The sequence below is a fragment of the Pavona decussata genome, unplaced genomic scaffold, assembly GCF_977016875.1.
Source record: "Pavona decussata unplaced genomic scaffold, jaPavDecu1.1 SCAFFOLD_9, whole genome shotgun sequence".
Taxonomy (NCBI): domain Eukaryota; kingdom Metazoa; phylum Cnidaria; class Anthozoa; order Scleractinia; family Agariciidae; genus Pavona; species Pavona decussata.
In genome coordinates this window covers 1,130,603-1,149,161 of record NW_028145432.1, presented here as the reverse complement: position 1 = coordinate 1,149,161, position 18,559 = coordinate 1,130,603, and the positions used below count along the sequence as shown (strand labels likewise).

Genomic DNA, 18,559 nt, shown 5'->3' with positions numbered 1-18,559 from the left:
TTATGTTGTTGCGCCACAGATCAAAGTTATATTACCTCTTGTAAACAGCTCAGGAACATTCATAAGAATGTTTTAAACTTTTAACCACAATAGAGCGTATGCAACCAATCCTAAGGGATTCCAATGACAATGACGTGGTGACCATGTGGTTTACCATAACAAACCCAGCTAATGAGAACTCTTTTGTTGACGGTACACCAACATGGTGGCGTTGACATCACATGCATACGCTCCATGGAGGCTTCCTCGACAGTTTGCTTCCATACAAGAGCTGTAACTAAGGCTTCAGGTGTCAATTCAGGAGCACTTAACCACTTTAAAGGATGAATCAAACTGTTGAAAGCTTGTTTGGTTGGGCTGAGTCAGAGTGTCATTAATTTATTCTACTGTATATGTATTTGAAATAAATGTAATGGTATATTTCCAGCCTGGTGAATGAATGGGAATAATGTATTATTCTAGAAAGTGGTACTGTATATGTATTGTTCATGTTCTTATGGCCCATCTTGCTGAAAATGTTAATGATTTGTGAAATGTTATTAGTTCATAGTTTTAAGGTAAGGGTTGGCAAGAGGCAAGGATACGTGGGCAGGATACATAGTTACCTTGGATATGTTCTTTTATGGACAAAGTCAGTCAAGATATTAAAAGCAGCCTGGCAGGCAAAGTTGTGATCACAGGCAGTCAATTTTCTCAGTGCCTGGCCCTTGAAACCCCTGCTCTGTAGATTTTGTCAACAGTTTGGTACTTGGAAGTAAATGTACTGAATTAACGGGTTGTTGGTGTATCTGTGGCAGGTCTCACAGACCAGGGGTTTCAATAAAATTTGAAGTAGGCACCTGGTTTGAGTAGAGTAACTGACTGTATCAACAATGTTTGAAAGGATCTTTCCTTGATTACTTCAATTTAGGGGAAAAAAGTAGCTGACTTCTCTGAGCAAAGTAGCAGACACTTTTTGTCGGCCGTCGGTGCTTATTGAAAGCACTGACAGTAAAAAACAGTAAAAATCAATGACTATGCAGCACATGTTACTTGTGACCAACAAACCCTCATTCTCCGCACAACCTTCAATGTTAGGGTTACATGGCGGGAGGAAGATCCTAGCACTAGGAAGATCGGAGAAGGCGGAAAAACTTTTCGTTTGCTTTACATGCAGAAATTACGGCCGGAGTGGTTACCAAGTGGAGAAGGAAAAGAAGAATAACTGTCGGCCTTGAGCAGCTGAACGCCCGGCTGCTGCCATGTTTGTTCTTTTTGTCCCTAGTACTAGGATCTTCTGAACTTCCCAGTGCTAGGATCTTCCTACGTCCATGTATAAAACAGCCCCTCAATTTCGAGTAGGGGCTGGGAATGGGAGTAAACACCAAACGTAATATCTTTAAAGTAATATCGCCGCTTCAGTGGAAAGAAATCAAATGCCATTAACAGTCAAACCTATCCAACAATTCCTGATGGTAATTATGGTTCATAAACAAGTCTGCATGTAGCCCAGTATTTGAAACATCTGACCTGTGTATGTGAGATCACATTCAACACATGCTACAGATGGAAGGGATTTTTGTTTTTGAATGCTTGAAATGACAACTGAAAGAGTTTGCTTGGCAACAACTTTACTTTAAAAATCAAAACTCTTAGTCTAAGATCTATAGAAGTCACACTTCAGTCTTGCTATAACTGGCTGTCAGTAACTAAAGAGGGGTATCTGGTGAAAAGGTCAAACAGGTGAAAATTATCTGGAGAAGCCATATCAAATAATAAAAGGTAAAATATTGAAGGTTGGTTTTCTTTACTATGATCTAGTTAAGTGGTTGATCTTTGATTGTGGACAAAAAGATTGCTGACATGAAAGATTGTTGACTTTAAGTCAATACTAGCCGGAACTGTCCGAATATCGGTTTAAAATAACCTATATTTTTCTCATTTTGCGCTAAACTGTTTCAGTAGAACCTATGTTTTAGTCAGTGTTAGTGCTAATGAAATGAAGGTTTCTTTGTCAAATGAGCAAACTGAGGTGTTTATTAAACAGTTTTGCTCTTAAAAGTAGCGATGCGTGATCAATCTGCAGTGTGTTTCACTTGAAGCCAATTACTAGCTTTGTTAATAGGTCTGTAGGATCTCTCTCCCTCTCCTTTCCAGTAGAACAGGAAATGGCCCTTGCGCAGTTCCTTGTCTTCATCCATCGGCTTTCAGTTCGAATCAATGATGCATGACTATCACCTTCGAAACCGAGGTGTTACACGAACTCCCGGCCGATCAGCCTTGCCCTAGAAAACCGAAGAGTGAGTCCTTCGTTTAGAATGTTCCACAGGCTTCTTGGCATATCGTGATTTTGAGGACTCGGCTGTGTGTGATTTATATCCCGTTAAAAGATCGTCTTCTTTCTTCTTGATACTTTGATTCACACAAAAGTCCTGGAAACAACTTTTTTCCGCGTCCAGTAAACAACTATTGTTTTTGCATTCCTTCCCGTGTTGATGACTTGTAGAATTGCGCACGGACGTAAAATTCTTGGAAGTCGAAGACAAGAGTCGCGCAGAGAGCAGGGACTCCAACGTGCACATTCTGTTGAAGGCCCACTCTTTGTCAAATACGAATTCGTTTTCTAGATTCCTGGACGGTTTCAATTTACCGCTCTTGACGCGCTTGTCTTTTAATGTTACGTCACTTGAATCGTTGTCCCCGAAGCTCTCATCATCGGGCGGGTAATCATGATCTTTATCACTTTCTTGCATGTTTAGACGTAATGGTTGTGCATGGCTGAAGTTTACACTTTGTAGGATGTCAACAGTCGTAGTGTTGAACTTACACGGCTTTAGCTTTGTGCGAATAACAAAGACAAAATATTTACATGAGAAAAAAAAACTGTGAACCGTTTGTAATGTGCCGAGAATTAGCATAACAGTAGTTATCTATTTTTCCTTCAATTAACTCTTTCCCTTGTTTGAATGTTCTCGAAATTCAAATGGTAAACAACTTAATTTTAAAACCGCGAGTCATTTTCGGGGGTCTAACGTTAACTCAAACATGTTACACTGGCCTGGGCATCGTCGAACACTTCGCCGTTGGGCGTGGGACGGCCCGGCAGTCTCGTGTTTTTTACTCACATCAGGCTCTTGAAAAAAACCGGATACAAAAACAGCCAATAGCTAATTCTTTTTCTTCTCAGTCCGAAACAGCGAGAAGTCAAGCTCTACAGACTAGGTAGATCAAAGATGATTTTAAAGAGGCTCAGAGTTTTATTGCCGCGTTTTAGTTCAAGTGTTAACTCAAAAGGACGGCCAAACGTAGGATAACTTATGTACAAGCAGTTTAAAAATGAAATTCGAAGTTGACTGAGTTAATCTTGGATTAGCTAGCGTAATCCCTCTTTGAACAACTGGCAAGAAGAATTGAACCACGTTCAGTTTAAAAGTCTTTAAATGGTATTACGCATTGACTGTACATAGCTTCTTCGGTGTAGAAGCGAGTAGCATGCAGAACATACAGGCGTTTATGATGTAGCCTATATTATCAGGCCTTCCCAAAGCCTGATACTCGGGCTATTTATGATTTGGAGGCGTAACGACGCCGACTGAGTGCGGAACGAGCTGGGGAGAAAAAAAAACACCTCACGTTTAGCGCTCGTCCGAAACACAAGCTAGAACTGAATACAGACGAAATCCCATGCGGCCATTTGTTTAATCAAAGTCCAAAACGGTATTCAGTATAACGTTGTGAATAGAATTGCATTTCTAGCACGCCTTTGGGAGCTGGTCATAAAAAGTTTGTTCGAAGACGACTCACCACTCATTTCATGAACTAAACGACAATTTTTTATTGGCTTTAAAATTTAAGTCAACACAGAAATATTCAGGTACTGGCAAGAGTCAGCATTGCTAGATAAACAGGAAAAAGAGGTTTGAGTCTCCTTGTCATTTTTTTACTGCTATGCAATAAAGACACCATCTTTTGAGGTTGAGGAAGTGAGTGCAGGCAGAGACAGCCATCTACTTTGTGCCGGTTTGGTGGGTCCTGTTCGAGTGTAATAGTCACTGACCACATCCCTGGTGTTAACTAGTATCCAGACGAACCCCTCAGTTAGCGACCGCAACCCTAGCCTACCACACACTCATTCTTAGGGGAGTCTTATTACCCTCTTTCCTATGGACAGGCCCACAAATGAAGAAACCATCGCTAGGAACTATTTTCCTACTAGGCTTGAGGAACTTCCCAATATTTCCCGCCAGTGAAGCACTAGTATCGACCAGTTATCAAACCTGTCAGACGAAGCTACAGTCGGCTGATCCCTGTTGTCACGCCGCCAGGGAGCTTTAGCCTGTGAATACCGTAAGCCCTGGGCTTATACAACTTCGTACAAGGGTTTTTAGATGGGCTTATAAATGGTAAGGCTTATATCCGAGGAGGCTTATAACCGGAATAACAAAACTGTTTCGAAACGAGCTATAGAAGGGTTGATCGAAATACGTTTTTCATTTACTACGTCAATGTGTGGAACAAAATTAAAACTAACACGTACGAAACAAGAGGGGGGCCTATATAAGGGGAGAGTTTATAATCGGATGTATTTTTATTACAGGTAGATGGGCCTATACTCCTGGGAGGGCTTATAAGCGGGGAGGGGAGGCTAATAAGCGGCACTTTACGGTACGCTCCTATAAAGTGGGATATTTGGGGAGAGAAAAGTCGCCTTTTTCTCGTAACTTCACTTGGGAGCCTGTTCGCATGCTACCGGCTTTTATACACAGCTCAGTTTGACGGTATCGGCAACTAATAAGAAGGTCAAAAAACAAAAGGTACAACGAGCAAAACAATTGCTCCGTGTACGTTATAAACTATCTTTTACAACCTTAACGCTGTTTCTACCAGTTCTAGTTCAGTTGCTGGATAGTTCGGACACTTGCAAAAGTTGAGGCAGGGATTTGGAAAAATCGCGAAACAGTTCACATACTGTATTTTTGAAGAGAACTTTTCGTTGGCGTTGCTGTCGTGGTTGTGTGGGGTCCTTATTGAAAATGGTTACGAACACTGTAGGCTTACTATAGCCACCGCCGTACAGTCCTTACTCTGCCAAAACATTGTGGTGCTACAAAAACAAAGGTCCGACAAAAAGATCAAGGGACTCCCAAGAGGTTTAGATGACACATTTCGTTGCAATCCATGGAACCTTCTATCTGTCTGCATTCTTTTTGTTCAAAATACTAATTTGAATTGATTTGCAAACACTTCATCATTTGTCGTTATCAACACAAAACGTTTTCAGAAAAGTAGACAGTGTTTAAAGGATTCGACAAAATTTCGAAAAAAAATTTCTTTTGCAATGAGGAATCATTGCGCTAAAAACAAGTCTACACATAAATCCCATCCTGTCCTCTCCCCCATTGAATAGTACAGTCATGACCGCGACAGACCTTACCAAGTACTGTATTTGAGAATTTTCCAAAACAATAATCGTTCAAAACAATAGATGACCTTGAAAAGCCCTTCAGAGGAAACGAAAGCCCCACAAAACGTGACGGCAGGGCGAAGGCCGCGCGCCTATGGCGTTTCCTGGGCGCGTGATAGAAAACTGATCAGTTTGGATTGTCTTTGAATTGTCTGAAAAAAGAGAAAAGGATGCATATGATCGCTTTGTGGCAGACATCCGCGCGAAAAGAAATGACGTCATCATTATATATTTTCTTGCCGTAAAAGTTTATTTCCATATCTATAATGCCGATGGCTTCGAGAATATTCTAGGTTAAATAAAACTGATCTTATTTTTTTATTCTTATTTTTTACTTTTACATTTTGTACTCAATAAATATAAATACTATTTAGCGGTGTCAAAAAATGACCAAGGAGACCATGACGCAATCCTGCCAAAACTCAGTCTTCTTATTCTGGAAAATGAAATCATCGCATCGATCGCACTCGTGGAAAAAAAAAACAGGACACCATGACGCTCTCCAGCAAAAGCTCAGTCTTCTTATTCTGGAAAATGAAATCATCGCATCGATCGTACTCGTGGAAAATATTACCCGTCTGATATTGAATTTTTAATTTGTTTTGGAACCCCGATTTTACGATCGTCGATCTAACGATATTCCCGATTTAACGATCAACATTCTGTGTCCGCCGGCAAAAGTTTTTGCTGCCCCCTTGCCATACCGTAAAATCGAGGTTTCACTGTAAGATGATCAGGTGTTTTCAAATCTTTGTCAAGGACCGTTCCCATAACTTTGAAGAAGTTTGCATTCTGTTCCGTTTCCAAATGTTCTACTGATATTTATAAATAGCTTTTCTCTGAGGATCCATGTTTCCGGCTCTGGCATGGTGCCCGCATTCTGACTGAAGTAAAACACTTTACCCATGTTTTGAAGGTGAATCCATCAGGAAACGTCTGGACTTTGTCATGAATTTCGCAGTCCAGTGTGTTCGTTCTTTTAATACTGAAACTGGTTATATTTAAAACTTCTACCCCATTTGTAAAAAAGTGATCTTGCGATACACTGTTTTCTTCGTACAATATACCTCGTGACGGAGCTGAATAAATAACAGTAACAGGTATTTGGAGGCTTAGATGCTGTAAATGTCGTAAAAAACATCCGTCTCTCGTATTAGCCACGAACAGTCTTGATTCTGTCCTCAAGACGTACAAGACAGCGCGAATAAATGAGCGAAGACAAACTGTACCTTCTCTTTAAAGCCCAATCCATATCAAAGACACATTCGTTTTCCTCTGCGGAGACTGTATAAATTCCCCGATCGTTCTTATAATGGTTGCTTATTTCATGGTTGAAGGATTCCGCCTGTCCAGTGATAACGTCGGACTCATCATCCGCGAAACACTCGTCGTACCCATCCATTTTTTCAGCTCAAACAGATGCCTTGGAAAGTCTCTCTTCCTCTTGAACTGTTTCAAACAAGTTAATTCTTCAGCTCCTCAATTTGCCACAGATATTTTCAGTGGTCTCAGTGAGTCATATGAGCGCGGAATGACCCTGACTCATAAATTGTGCCGTTTATGCGCCGATAGGCGAAACAATAGTATATGCCAGCCACTGGCGCGCCTCACCGCCCATATAAGGCAAATTAATATTGGCAGGGGTTTTCCTGTTACGGTCATTAGAAAATACTAGTACACCGTCAAAAGCACGGGGGCTTTCAAGTTGATTTGACCACAAATTTTGAAGTGCTTTATTGCGGCTTGACTGCAGACAAAATAGAACACAGCTAGCTCACCTGAAAATAACTCGTATGACGTAGAGTTATGGGTTAACTTGACATCCGTCATCGTCTATTGACAATATATTACAGCTACTCCGACCTATCAGTTGCGGTTGACAAAATATAACTCCCATTTAAATAACTCGAATGCCAGAGCGTTATTGGTCAACTGTTACACCTACTCTGACCTTTTACTGACCTGCGATTTGAAGGACTGTTGAAGTAACGATTATCCCTCTAAAATTTTAAACTTTACACATATTTGAATATTTTGGAGGCCGGTAAAAGAACTGAAGAAAATTATCTCCCAAGAAATCTTCGACTGATGCAAAAAGTGCTTCTTTGACACAACCAGTCATCAAAACATTTGCTACTTTTCAGACTTTTACCAGTAGAAACCTGCCACCAGAAAAAAAAGGGAAATAAATAATTAAAGGGTCAGTTTTAACTTATGGACATAGGCCATTTCTCGTTCAAAATCACTTCACAGAAGTGAAAAGCCGGGGACGTTTAGGCTGGAGAGCGAGCTCAGCTCGGTCAACTAGGATTCCGGCAACTTCGAACTGGAAACTGTCACCAGTTCACCGCTCCAAGATTATTGACGGGGTGCCACCGGCCTCGGACCGAGAAGACTGGCTCTTAGAGTTGTATCACGGTTTATTATTATTATTATTATTATTATTATTATTATTATTATTATTATTATTGTTATCTATATATCTATCTATCTATTTTTGTTATCTCATATTTACAAGTACGCTGTCTTCATATTATGTACTAGCCCCGCAATCATTTTTTCCATGAATTTTTCAAACTTTAATTTAAGGAGCCGTTACTATATTTTCCTTCAGTATAGCTTTGGCCCTGAGGAAGACTAATTCTATTAGTCGAAATATTGGCCACTTATAAATCTGCCCTTTGCCGTAGTGCCAGCCTTGCATTCAGTTTTGTATTTTCACTGAACTAATAACAATACATCATGCAATACAAGAGGCACGTACTAACAAAAAAAATATAGAAAGATTACTGCAACTGAACGATTAAGACGGGAAGGGTTGCTCTCAAACAGAAGAGCAGTTTTCAAGTTTGCATTGCCATTTAATTTTCCTCTGTAATTCTACAGAGTTGGGCGTCTTAAAAAGTGTTTTACAGGTGTATAGATAATATTTTGTGTATAATAAGAGAATATCTAGTCTGCGTTCTTGGGCGTTTGTCAGTTTGCATTTTTCATCTTTTATATGGAATAATAATAATAAGAAGAATAAGGATAATAAACGAATATTTAAACAGGATAAACCCATCAGTACAAACAGTACTGTTATCAAAGGGGTCCTGTAAAAACTCAAAATGTAAAGTGTGCAAGCAGAAAATACAGCGGTAGAAAGCGATACTATAAAAAATTACAACTAAAAATGTTCTCTGACTTTTTGCCAAAATAAGACTCTGGAGTTAATTTTACAATCTCTAACGGTTAACTATCGTAAATAAGAGCACCTAAAAAATACAAACTTTGCCGACCAATAGAATCTGTTCATTCAGGGGAGTAAGTTTTAAGTTACTCACATAATTGAACCATTCCAAGATATCCGTGTAGATTGAGGACGTCATAGGACAGTCCAAAAAGGTGTGAAGTATAGAGTCTTGACTTGAACATTGAGTGCATTTCATCGGCTGTGATTTTAAATCTTTTCAGTTCTCGCTTAGTAACATTTATCCTATGCAGAAGCTTAAATAAAAATTGCCTTAATTTATTGTCTTTAGTTATTTTGTATATCTTTTGAAAGTTGGCCTTCCAGGAGACAAACGAATCAGGGTAAAGTTGTTTCCAAGCTTTCACACCTGTAGGCACATTGATACAGTTCTCATCAAAAAGTTCTAGCTCCCTGACATTTTTAGCTTCTTAGTTATTTCAACTAAATGTATTAATAACTTTTTTATTGGGGGTAATAAAGTCTTGTTGTTGTTTGTAATAATGTTTGCATCTCATTTTGACCTAGGAGAGCGTAAGGTTTTGAGTTAACTGAAATATATCCTCCGTTTTAAAGAGGTCTTGAGGCGAAATATGCGTTTTGTATAAATTACGTTTAAGCTCACTGGGAATCATTTGAAAATATTGCAAAAATTAATTTCTAAAGCAAACTTATCCTGAAATTCCTTGAGAGACAAGAATTTTCCGTCTTCATTTAGCAAATCTTGCACCAAATAGATTCCTTTTTCAAACCAAATATGTTTTCCAAAACAATGTTTTCTCCTTGATCTTTATTTCCGCCCTATTATTCCACAAGACAAATTTCCGTCAATCATGGTTTTATATGTTATCACCCGAGGGAAGGTAGTCTAAATTGAAGTACGCGAATTAGTATCAGGTACTGATCGTAAGAATTCCTGATTGGAAACGGGGCAAGCGAGAAGATTGATTGGGGTCGAGTACGCACCATTCTCGTCCCCGGCCGGCAGTTAGATCGTAGAGGAAATCCCATATGAAGAGACGCGGGACTCTGTTGTCGTACCCCGCAAGTTAGGAGCAACAATTATTTGGAGCGGGTACTGACTACAACGTTTAAGATGCAAAAGTCTAAAATGACCACTGGTAGAGTCAAGGCGCTGTCTTTTCTACAACAGGACCTGTCAGGGGTAGGGAACTCGATACGCGTCATTAAGACGAGATTCTAGTAGGTTGCTTTTCAAGAGTTTTCGACAGTTATCTTCGTCCCCATAGATCGCTTTTGTTTTTGCAGCACCGAAAACGCGGACCGTACCAACAGAAAAGCTGGTTTCCCACACAGTTTTTCAATTTCAGTTGGGGGAGTCAGCGTATTGCTGTCCTCCTCACAATGACTCCTACAAAAATGACTGCGCAGGGGGGTAGAGAAAAGTGGGTTTGACCAACCAACCGTACTCCATTCTCGACCCCAGCCCTCCTGAGAGGAATACAATTCATTAACACAATTAATTACAATTAAAATCTGCAAGACCACAGCGACAAACCGTGAGTGGTGCAGGATCTCTTGTAGACCTGGACGAGCAAATCATTTTTAACACAAAATAGAGACGGCAGACTGAACCTAACGGCGAAGGTGGCGAACTTGATAGAAATAAACAACAAAGGCTAGAATAACTGAAATATATATTAAGTTTTGGCCCGATATTTCGGTTTGCAATACAAACCTTCCTCAGGGGCTGAACGGAAAAAAGGGAGAAAAATAAAAGGATCCTCCTGAGATACTCCGCCGCCGCGATCAGTCATGCGCAAACTGAAAGAGAAGCTGCTACTCTTTCGGCGCGGCATTTTAACTTTTCGTCCTAGCCCCAGACTACGAACCCTGTACATTTACTGCCTAAATTTGATACTTCCTTTCACTAACGCAGACGAAAAAAATAAAGGCGAATGTTTGAAACGGAACAGAAAGGCCCAATTTTGTTTCAAATTTGTATAAAACATATACTAAGGCGAAGATCCGAAGCTGGATTTAAAATCATGGCGGAAGCCGCGAAAGTCGGGATTAAAAGACTGACTGCAATTCAGGATACAACAGTATTTCGGTTTGCAATACAAACCTTACTCGGGGGCTGAACGGAAAAGAAAAGTGAGAACACAAAATGAGCGTTACAAATAAAGATTAAATATAAAATGCGTGACAATCACTATTGGCAGCCGTTAGCCTAAGTTACAAGTGTAAGATATGTCATTGGCGTGCTTCGTCATGGAATGAATCCCGGCATTAGAAAAGAAAGAAACGAAAATGCTGCAAGTATACGCAGTATCTGTAAAAGATCTAATCAGCCCAAAATATAAATGATCATATGTTTCCGGCTATCTCGGTTCCGCAAGTAAAACACACGGCATATAGGATCCCGTGACATGGTGCATGTACGTTGCACATGACATCCTTTTCCCTCTGAAACGTAACACTGAGTAGGACCCAGGCTGTTATCGACAAATTGGAGTCACGTGTTGTCTTTCTGTGCGTCGGAAATGTTGAATACAATTATGATGTGGTCCTTGTGCTGGGTTCGTTAGAAGCCTGACCAAAACTTTACGTACAGAATAACGCCTGTCGCATCAAAAAAGGTAGGAACTAAACATGCTTTTGTTAGTCAAATTTTGGTCGCATTTACTCGCAAAGACTTGAAATCGGATTTTCACATGGTTAAATTTCTTGATTGGAATCAAAGCGGCTCCGGTCTTGGAAAAAACCGTAACAAGTGCCACATGTAACTCAATTTTGTAGTTATTTATTCTCTCCGTATGAATCGAAAATCTGGCACCTCTTCTACCAGACTGAAATGCTTGTGGCGCTCTTCCAAATACATTTAGCACAGTTTCCATACTTCAACATTGGACCACACTGGAATAAACTTCATTAACATTTTGATATTTTTGAAGCCGTTCCCTCGTTACGTCCAAGAATTCACAAGAATGCATTCAAATGAGACAGGCAAGAGTGAAACACTGAACTCTTGATAGAATTGGGGCCAAAAACAAATCCGAAATTATTCTCTTCATCTCGAACCAGACTGAAAATCACTTTTTTGTGGTTAGGTGATTTTATTGGGAGCGGAAAATTCTATTAGGGAAGTGTTGCAAACTGGTGTTTTTTTTCTTTTTTTTTTTGGACACCATTCACTTCCGGTTCGAATGCGCGAGACTTCCGTCGCGTTACATCAGCGGAGAACCTTCGTAAACAATGCGTGAAGTGACGTGGCGGTACATTTTCACAGAAAGTTTCAGTGCGCGAAAGCGTAAATTTACAATGCTAAATAGGTACGTCCAAGTTTTGTGAAACTGAGCTAGACTGAACTTTTTAAACTTTGTTGCACCATTTACGATGAAATCCTTTGTCAATTGGTGATTTTTGGCTTCTTCGCGTCGCGGGGAAGTTGAAAATTTCCGCCATGGACGAGGAATCATCTGCAGTGCAGAACTTCGAGTTTTAGACCACAGTGAATTCGCTGTACTCATTTCTCTCACGGATTCTTTCAAATACAGTAGAGTTGGTTCGCTCTGCCTACAATATGGCACACAACCCGACCATGTTTAATGCTTCGGCCTTCTTCGGTGAGTAGTTTTAATTCTAGGGTTAATCTCAGTACAACCTGTTCTGAGGCCGGCCGTGTACCAGCGCGAGTCAGAATCGTGATCGACATTTTGAATTTCATGATCCACAAACTTAAATAGATGAATAATATAATTGCAAGTGTGGTTGATTCTTCGTAAAGCAACTACTAGATAAAGTGGCTTCCCTTTTATCCTCGACAAATCACGTCACGAATTACATTCACAGCTTTCATCGCACAAGCAAAGTTTACTTCCGGTCAGCTTTGTTAAACGGGAGGAATTGAACAGCAATCCTCAATCCACCTGTTTAATGAAATAAGTGGTTAGCATTTTGAGGAATAATGTTTTTTTTGGCGTGCGCAGATTCTTTATGGACATAGTGAATTGGTTTTTAAAATTGTTGTTTGTAAATAGTACAAATTGATAATCCTGTTAACACAAAACCTCAACATTTGTAAGCTTATTTGTAAAAAGTAAAGTTTAATATATATTTATATGTTTAAGTATATGTTAACATTGTTATATGCCCTTGGTCAAATTGATCTAAAGGAATTCTTTTAATAATTTTAATTTTCTTGAAGAGTGCCCTTGGTTGATTTAGCTGTTTCATATCATTTCACTTTTGTTTTAGCACATCTATAAATTTGGCATAAAATAATTAGGCTAGTTGAACTGGATTGTCTGACGTCATGTTTGGTATTTCTCTTTCAGGTAATTCAAACAGCCAGAAAGGACAGCAAGACCCCTTTTGGGGTGGAAACGTCAGAGGGTAAGGCATAGCCTCTTGATAGAAGGTTGTTAGGGTACCCTGCAAGCAGAGATCCTTTTGATCTTCCTAGAAAAATCGGGAAGAGGAAGGGACCTTTGGTAACCACCTCAACTTTCTTTGTTGAGCATGTGTTGGATTCAAATGTAACCAAGCCTCAACCTCGCTTTCAAATTGTATTACAGTCTATCCAAATCATGTGTGACCATTTTTCTAAAAATTTGAACAGAGTTTTGAAATTTACATGTCAGTTTTGAACATCGCCAACGAGATTTCAGAGTTTCTAGAGAAATTTCCCTAGTTTATTGAGGGTATAAAGCTATGAATTTTTCTTTACATTACAGCATTGAGTGTTTTAAGAATAACAATTGTTTCCCAAATATTTTGAATATATATTTTTTAGTTAATGCGTCTTTCTTGGAAAGATTTCCAGAGAAATGTTCAACATTCTATTCAAATGCCAGACCTTACAAAGAATGGTTTGAATGTTCATTTCGTTCTCAGAAATACTGGCCGTGCGTTAACAATAGAGTGCATTTGCTTAACAAGGCAGCAATTTTCTACGACTTATGTTATGAAGTAAAACTGGTGTGACTGGTTTCAAACTGGACTAACTCATCCGTTTCTTTGGATGAGCGATAAATCAAAGAAAGTTGAGGCGGCTAGCAGAGGTGTCTTCCTCTTACCGATTTTTCTAGGAAGATTGAAGGGATCTCTGCTCACAGGGTATTGTCACCCCTTAAGAAATCAAGAGCTTCGTAAAGTTTAGGCAAAGTCTCTGAATCAAGACCAGGTCCCTATTAAAATCTTGTTTTCGGATATTTACTAATGTATCTAAAAGAGAAATTTAGAACCGCGTTTAAGGCAAATTTGCAAACATGGGATTCATGTTTGTGTTTAGTGGATAGATGAGAATAGTGCAAAATAGTTCTGGCCTTTGATGCCAACCCAAAGGTACTCAATTTTACAGAGTGACTGAGAAAAGTGTGCAGTAAATATAGGGTAAACATCGTCATTTCTGCCGTTTGTCCTTTGCTGTAAACGGAATTCAAAATCTCTGTAATATAATGTGATCTCATTGATAAGCTGTTACAACAAAAAATCTCTTAAGTGTTAAAACACGGCTTAAGCTTTGCATACAAGACTGATACAATATTTTATTATTGTTTGACAAAGAAATTAAGAATGCTAGAGTACACTTTTCATCAATCCATAAAAAGTCCTTTTCAAAATTGTTTTATCTGAAACGGTCCACCAAAGAGTTTAACGAGATCATTCTATGTGTATGTTTGACCTACCTATTTTCGTGAGCCCAAGGGGGAAAATGGGCTGGGATATGTGTGTGTTTACTTGTTCAATATTAGATGTACAGTGTATTAAAGTAATCACTGTCTGTTTAATTCATGGCAGGACTCATTCAACGGGAGCTTTTGATGGTAATGCAGCCCCATTGGATCCGTTTATGAGTAACACTCAGGTACATATTAATCCTTGGAGTAATATTCCAACCAACACCCTCCCTAGGAGTGGTATTAGGGAACTTTAGCAACGATGACGGCGACGGCAGCGAAAACGTCACTATTAAAATGAATTCACGTTTTTTCAAATGTCGTTTCGATTATTTCAACTCGCTCTAAATGTCAAATGCAGGTGAAATTTCCTAGAGTTGAATTCTTGAACAGCACATCCAAGTTTAGAAAGAGAAAGAAAAATTTGTCGTCTTGTGTTTACTCCCTCCATAAAACGTCCCATCAGGAAATTTCACGTCCTAGTCGTGCAGTGACGGCAACGAAAGGTAACAAAAAGTGTAATGCACGTGCAGAGTTGTTGTTTTGGTTATTAAACTTTTTGGTTTTTTGACTTTCTTGTTACCGTCGCCGTCGTTGTTGCTAAAGTTCTCTATTTTCTGCATTTTGTAGCAAGGGTGCCATGATTGGGTACTTTCAACAATAATATTGTATTTAAGAAATGAATGTGTGGTCCAGATAAAACAACATTACATCTCAAATGTGCCAGTGCCTGCATTTATGTATCATTAATTTTGTTGACAAGAAATAATTATTAAACATGAATTTCAATATCTAAACCATTAAAGGGTGTAAATTGTATGAAATTATTAAGAGCTTACAACTGTGCAGCCTTTAATCTTCATGATGAGTTTGATTGACTGTTTGGTACAGAGTACTTGTAGTTAAAATAATTGTACAGCTTTAGAATAATCAGCATTTTTGTCAAATCTAAGACACAATGCAGTTGATTATGGATTCTTAGCAATTTTGTGTTTGGTTTGTTGTGAGCATGAGATTACCAAAGGAAAATGTTCTGAGTTTCAAAAGTTTCAAATGAGAGTTGATCCCTTTACCTGAAGCCCTCAAGCTGCTTGAATGTTTTAACAATAATTTAATTAAGCTTTTGGGAAACTCAGGACCAGTAAGCTTGTAGCTTAATAATATTGTTGTGATACTCATGATAACTTTTATTTTGTTGGTATGTCAGAGGCAATATTGAATTACAACCATTTATTGCTGACACTGCGCTATTTTTTCTACAGGAGTATGTTGATGGCTGGGATGATTGGCCAGAGGATGATGAGTTTCTGGGTGACCACTCTGCTCTTCAAAATCATATAACTCCTGACAACTCAGTAAGATCTTGGTCTTCTGCTTGGCTTTTTTTCCCTCTTAAGCCCCTCGGAGAATAGGACACTGGTGTCTCTAAAAGTAACTTTGTGAAAAACATAGCAATCGTTTTGGAAATAAATCTGACACTCTGTTGTAGTGATAAAAACACGTCTTTTTTGTTTTTCTGAACAACAAAAAATAGAAGACCGAAAACCTTTCTAGGGGAAACAGAGGTGGGGCAGTATTGGGTGGCACAGTCATTACTGGGTTTTAAATTTGTGGCCTGCTCAAAAATAGTGATCTTCTGTGTTGGTATTAATGATTTTCTTCCAGGACACCCCTAAATTAATAGTCCCAGAAGACAGTCGGAGCTCTTCTTCATCTGCAGTGTCTGACGGCATGGAGCCAATGTCGAATGCCTGGATAGAGGAGGAAACGGCACCTTATCTGCTGACCCCCCAGGTATGTACAGCTGATTTTTAAATGATTATACAACAAGAATCTGCTCACCTGCTACATTACGAAAAATTTCATTTTATGGGAACTTTCTGTTAAGAATACTTCAACAATACATTTGGAGAAAGACGATCATTTTGGATGTACAGCCAACTTAGTTTAACCACAGCCAAGTGAACATATGTGATCCAGCTTGACAGACGCTTGCATACGTCCTTCCCTAGAGGACCTGTTCATGCATCTGTCAAGCTGGATCCCATCATGCTAGCCACTTGAGGAACGCAACATTGCAATCTGAAATTCTACAGTGTACTGTTACTCAAAGGGTGTTTGATTGGTGGAATTGCAGAATATTTTAAGTTTTCCTCCAGGTCAACAAGCCTTTAAGATATACAAGATTGTTATACACAGTGGCATTTTTCAAAGATTGACATCAGTTTTCGGCCATATAGAATGACATTATATGAGCAAAAAGGTTACTTATTAGTGTATCTGTTGTCACTTAGTCTTACAAGTAAGTAAACTATATATTTACAAAATATTCCCCATAACAGGGCTCAAAGTTTATTTTTGACTTTGGGAGCACCTGTGCTACCAGGTGTCAATTTCTAGGCGCACTGCTGAAATTTTAGGCGCGCAGCTAAAAATTTTACGAGCACAACTTAAAATGGCACCAAAAAGAAAAATCAGAAGCTTCAGACATTTTATCAGTGATCATTGATAATGGTGTCACCTAAACGTTGTTCATTTCTTTTGCTTATTTCGCTTGCCGATCGTTTACCAGCATGGTAATGTTTTATTTCAATCATGTGTTTGTTTCTTTCAGTCTCTTACTGTACGTTCGCGATCGCAATAATACTGTTTCATTTTTTTAGAATATTACATGTTATGGTACATTAAACAATATAATAAGACAAAACGAAGGTAAGGAATAATGTCATTGAATCCTTTCGATCAAACGAAATGCTTCAAGTCCCATGGATCACCAACTGAAATTAATTTATCTGGCCACTTTCTGTAGGTCGCCATGATCTCTGCCCACTGTTTAACCACTTCACAACTGCTGTAGTTGGGTCAAATGTGTTGGAAGGCAGCAGCCGGCTGTTTGAGAATAAATTGTCTTTTTGTAAATGAGCGTTTCGTAAAAGAGAATAAATTACATTGTTGACTGCGCATTGACTTAAGGTGGCTGAACACAGTTTGCGCGCGCTTTACAGATTGTGTAAGTGATGCTATTAAGCGCGTGCTAGGGTTGTGGTACGCAAATACGGCGGTCGATAAAGTGATCCCTCAATTTCACATGAAATGGATAATAAAGTTAAGTTTTGATCCTAAATAACTAAGTTTCTCGTTTCTAGACTCTTTTCCTTTTTTTTCCGAGCAAAAAAACATTCACCAAGACCTTTCGCATGCTTTTCATCTTTGCCATGAAACTCAAATTAAACCACGCATGCGCATTTGACCAAAAAATTGCGACTGGTTGTTTTCGTGGAAATGAACTGTTTTCTCAGGAACCGCTCATTAGAATTCCCTGAAATTTGGCATGAAAATAGTTCCCTAAAAGCGTAACTCGCCTACAAAGAGAAACCTAAATCTAACAGAGGGTATCTTCACAAAACATTAAAATGCAAAATCAATATTTGCAGGAGATCTCTCTGTCAAAATTACATGAAAATAGTGCAACTGTGTCAGTTTGTGAGTTGTTCTGGATACAAAAAATGGAAAAAATCTAATGAGTACATTTTCTGAAAATAAAGGAAACCTACTATTTATGGACGTTTAATAGTTCACTGCGTTGCCATGGAAACAGTACTTAGCTCAACAAGACAAACAAAAATACATTCTTTCTTAGTTAGTCTTACAACATACCAATTTTGGGCGTCCAGAAGTACATCGTTTCCAAATAATGTCTTCTAACACCTGTACACAAAAAAACTGTATTCGGCCACCTTAACTGAAATAAAATTCATTGTTTCACAGGAAATACGTAACACTTGTGCTTGCCTTGAAGAAAAAAAGTCTCTTAACCCAGATTTTCTAGAACTAAATTGCGCGAGAAGCACGTTTTTCAGAAGGTTGCCTTCACTCCTACGTGTCAGCAGTGTGGTCACAACCGAGAAGAGTCTGGGGTGGGTTGAAACACGGACAAGAAATGAACTTGGGAAAACAACAAATAAAACACACACTGATGTAAGAAAAACGGTGTAACTTTATTATGTGGAACCTAATTGCGCTACATCCACATTTGAATTTATTATTGCAAGCTTGTGTTTCATGTTTAATCAGGCAGAGTTAACAATAATTGTCAGGTGAGGAATCAAAGTAGCCCCAATTCAGGCGCACTGAACTTGGGTGTTTTTAGGCGCATGAGTGCGATCACATATGATTTTTCAGGCGCAAAATAAAAAATCTAGTCGCATATGCGACCAGCTGGTCGCTAACATTGAGCCC

At 39.0% G+C, this 18,559-nt stretch overlaps 1 protein-coding gene across 5 annotated transcripts in view; it reads left to right on the top strand.

The window, feature by feature from the left end:
- The first annotated feature begins 11,200 nt into the window (after nt 1-11,200).
- LOC146488435 (uncharacterized) overlaps nt 11,201-18,559 on the top strand; it is a 40,036-nt gene continuing 32,677 nt past the window's right edge. For 3 of the 5 annotated variants that reach the window (XM_085117769.1, XM_085117754.1, XM_085117743.1), the window contains exons 1-5: nt 11,931-12,265; nt 12,977-13,034; nt 14,442-14,508; nt 15,583-15,675; nt 15,986-16,114. In XM_085117769.1, coding sequence (XP_084973895.1) covers nt 12,223-12,265; nt 12,977-13,034; nt 14,442-14,508; nt 15,583-15,675; nt 15,986-16,114 — 390 coding nt within the window. In that variant the 5' untranslated portion in view covers nt 11,931-12,222. Of the gene's footprint in view, nt 11,279-11,909; nt 12,266-12,976; nt 13,035-14,441; nt 14,509-15,582; nt 15,676-15,985; nt 16,115-18,559 lie in introns of those variants that run through there. The other 2 variants (XM_085117747.1, XM_085117762.1) reach the window with 2 other exon arrangements.